At 37.8% G+C, this 2734-nt stretch overlaps 1 protein-coding gene across 2 annotated transcripts in view; it reads left to right on the top strand.

Moving 5' to 3' along the window:
* The window catches only part of LOC106871714 (leucine-rich repeat-containing protein 61), a 16475-nt gene that overhangs the window by 9500 nt on the left and 4241 nt on the right, over positions 1-2734 (top strand). For both annotated transcript variants that reach the window (XM_052973291.1, XM_014918325.2), the window contains exon 4: positions 1247-1307. In XM_052973291.1, the coding sequence (XP_052829251.1) occupies positions 1247-1307 (61 nt within the window). The remainder of the gene's footprint in view (positions 1-1246; positions 1308-2734) is intronic.

The raw sequence follows: 2734 nt of genomic DNA, 5'->3' as shown, positions 1-2734 counted from the left end.
TATATATATATCATCATCATCATCATCGTTTAACATCTGCTTTCCATGCTAGCATGGGTTGGACGACTTGACTGAGGACTGGTGAAACCGGATGGCAACACCAGGCTCCAATCTAAATTTGGCAGAGTTTCTACAGCTGGATGCCCTTCCTAACGCCATATATATATAAATACACACACACACACACACACACACACACACACATTATGGTTCTGTAAGAGTAGAAAGATGGGATATTTATTTCCAGTGCAGCACCGAACTTAAGCTTGAATTGTGGTGTTAAGTAAGTTTGAGATCCTTCAGGTGTTGAAAATCCAGGTGTGACATCAGTAAAACGAATGTGTGAGTTATAGCTTTTCAGATGCCTTGTGCCTATAGTAGAAAGGATTATCATTATTTTTCTTTTCCCTCAGGTTTTGTTGGAACTCCTGCAATCTTGCACGGATAGCAGGGCTTGCCACCTGTAGCCTATGTTATCATCCTATTTGTTCTCTTCAACTGCCTAATACTTTCCTGATGATTCTGGCTATACCAAGGAGGCAAACATTTTGTAATAATTCTACCAGGCATTCTATTCCTATTTCCTTTTGTATTCTCCTCAATATCTTTTGATACTGTCCCCTAGACCCCAACTATAATTGGCACTCTCTTCACCTATTACATATTCCACAATCAGGTTGTCTCGTTTTTAAGAACCATTTAGAAAAATGCTTTGTCCTATTTGTTATGTCTCTTTACTTTCCATGAACATCAGTTTTACCTTTCATTCATTCAAGAGTCATTAAAATAAAGTACCAGTCATGGACTGGGGTCGAAAATATTGACTAACCACCCACCTCAAAACTGTGGAGGCACGTGGCTTAGTGGTTCGAATGTTGGACTCATGTTTGTAAGATTGTGGTTTTGATTCTTGGACCGGACAAGGTCCAAGAACTTCATTTCATGTTGCTCCAGTCCATTCAGCTGGCAAAAATGAGTAATCCTGCGATGGACCAGCATCCCATCCAGGTGGGGAAACTCCACAAAACCGGGAAACCGACCCTTATGAATCAGTATGACTTGGGAAAGTAACTTTACCTTTACTACCTCAGAATTACTAGCCTTCTGCCTAAATCAGAAACCATCATCATCATTATCATCACCATCATTGTCATTATTATTATTATTAATATTATTATTATTATTATTATTATTATTATTATTATTATTATTATTATTATTATTATTATTATCTTTGTCTTTATAGAAGGATTACAGACTCTGGAAAATTTAGAAACTTTAAACTTATCAGGAAATTTTATTGAAAAGTAAGTACATAAGTTGTTTTAAGAATGTGGAGGAAGGAAAATAGACTGCTATAATTACGCTACTGCCATTATCATCATAACCATAAGCACCGCCATCATCATCATCGCCATAATCATTGCTATCATCATCATCATCATCATCATCAATATAATGTCCATATACTGTCTGTACATATTGCCTGAGACAGGTATCTTCAAATCAGTGTTAATAGTTTCACTATATTAATTTTTCTAAGTCATGACAGCTTGATTGCATTTGTATAATGTTCCCTGTCTTTGTACAGTTCTTTGGTCTTGGCTCAAATGAAATAATTAAAGCCTGACTTTCGAGCGAGATCATTGCCAGTGCCCCTGGACTGGCTCTTGTGCGGGTGGCACGTAAAATACACCATTTTGAGCGTGGCCGTTGCCAGTACCACCTGACTGGCCTTCGTGCTGGTGGCACGTAAAAGCACTCACTACTCTCTCGGAGTGGTCGGCGTTAGGAAGGGCATCCAGCTGTAGAAACTCTGCCAAATCAGATTGGAGCCTGGTGTAGCCATCTGGTTTCACCAGTCCTCAGTCAAATCGTCCAACCCATGCTAGCACGGAAAGCAGACGTTAAACGATGATGAGGATGATGATGAGGATGATGTTCTCTTTAGACAGTTTCCTCCATGATCTTTAAAGAAATGATTATAAAACCAGAAATTTATGATCCATGAGGAAAAGTAAATTATGATGTTTTGAGCTTTATAAAACTCTCATTTCTCACATCTTTTCATGACAAATAAACATACTATAACTTAGTAGTTCGGCAAAAGAGACTGGTAGAATAAGTACCAGGCTTACAAAGAATGAGTCCCAGGGTCGATTTCTTCGACTAAAAAACCCTTTAAGGCGGTGCTCCAGCATGGCTGCAGTCACATGACTGAAAAAAAGAAAAGGAAAATGATTCCAAATATTCACAAATTTTCATCACTGTATTTTTGCTAACATTGGCCAGTATTAGTTATCTTAATTCTAGTTTTTTTTCTTTTTTTGAATTATTAGCCCCTCATTTTTTATTGTTTCTTTTTAATCGTTAGCCCTTCAGCATTTAAACTGGCCATATCGAACCGAAATATTCTACATGTTTCCTGTTCAGACTGTCCAGATCCAGTCTCTCACACCTATCCTAAAGTGTGATTCTAAAAATAAAGAATCACATCATTGAAATCTCAAACCTACAAGATAATGTATGAATAATTCAAAATGTGAATGATAGCGTCTCATAAAGCGAGATTTCTATACATCTTAAATTTGCAGAGGAATCTGTAGTGGGGGAGATTAGCTCAATCGGTCAGATAACCGCGACGCGTAATCACGGAGGTATGAGTTCGTGTCTCATAGCTAACCACCTACACATTTTTCTGCAAAATAGGGATAGTTTATCCTGTTCAGGCTAT

Source organism: Octopus bimaculoides, chromosome 15, assembly GCF_001194135.2.
Source record: "Octopus bimaculoides isolate UCB-OBI-ISO-001 chromosome 15, ASM119413v2, whole genome shotgun sequence".
NCBI lineage: Eukaryota > Metazoa > Mollusca > Cephalopoda > Octopoda > Octopodidae > Octopus > Octopus bimaculoides.
Note: the sequence above shows the minus strand (reverse complement) of the source record. Positions and strands in the feature narration are given on the sequence as shown.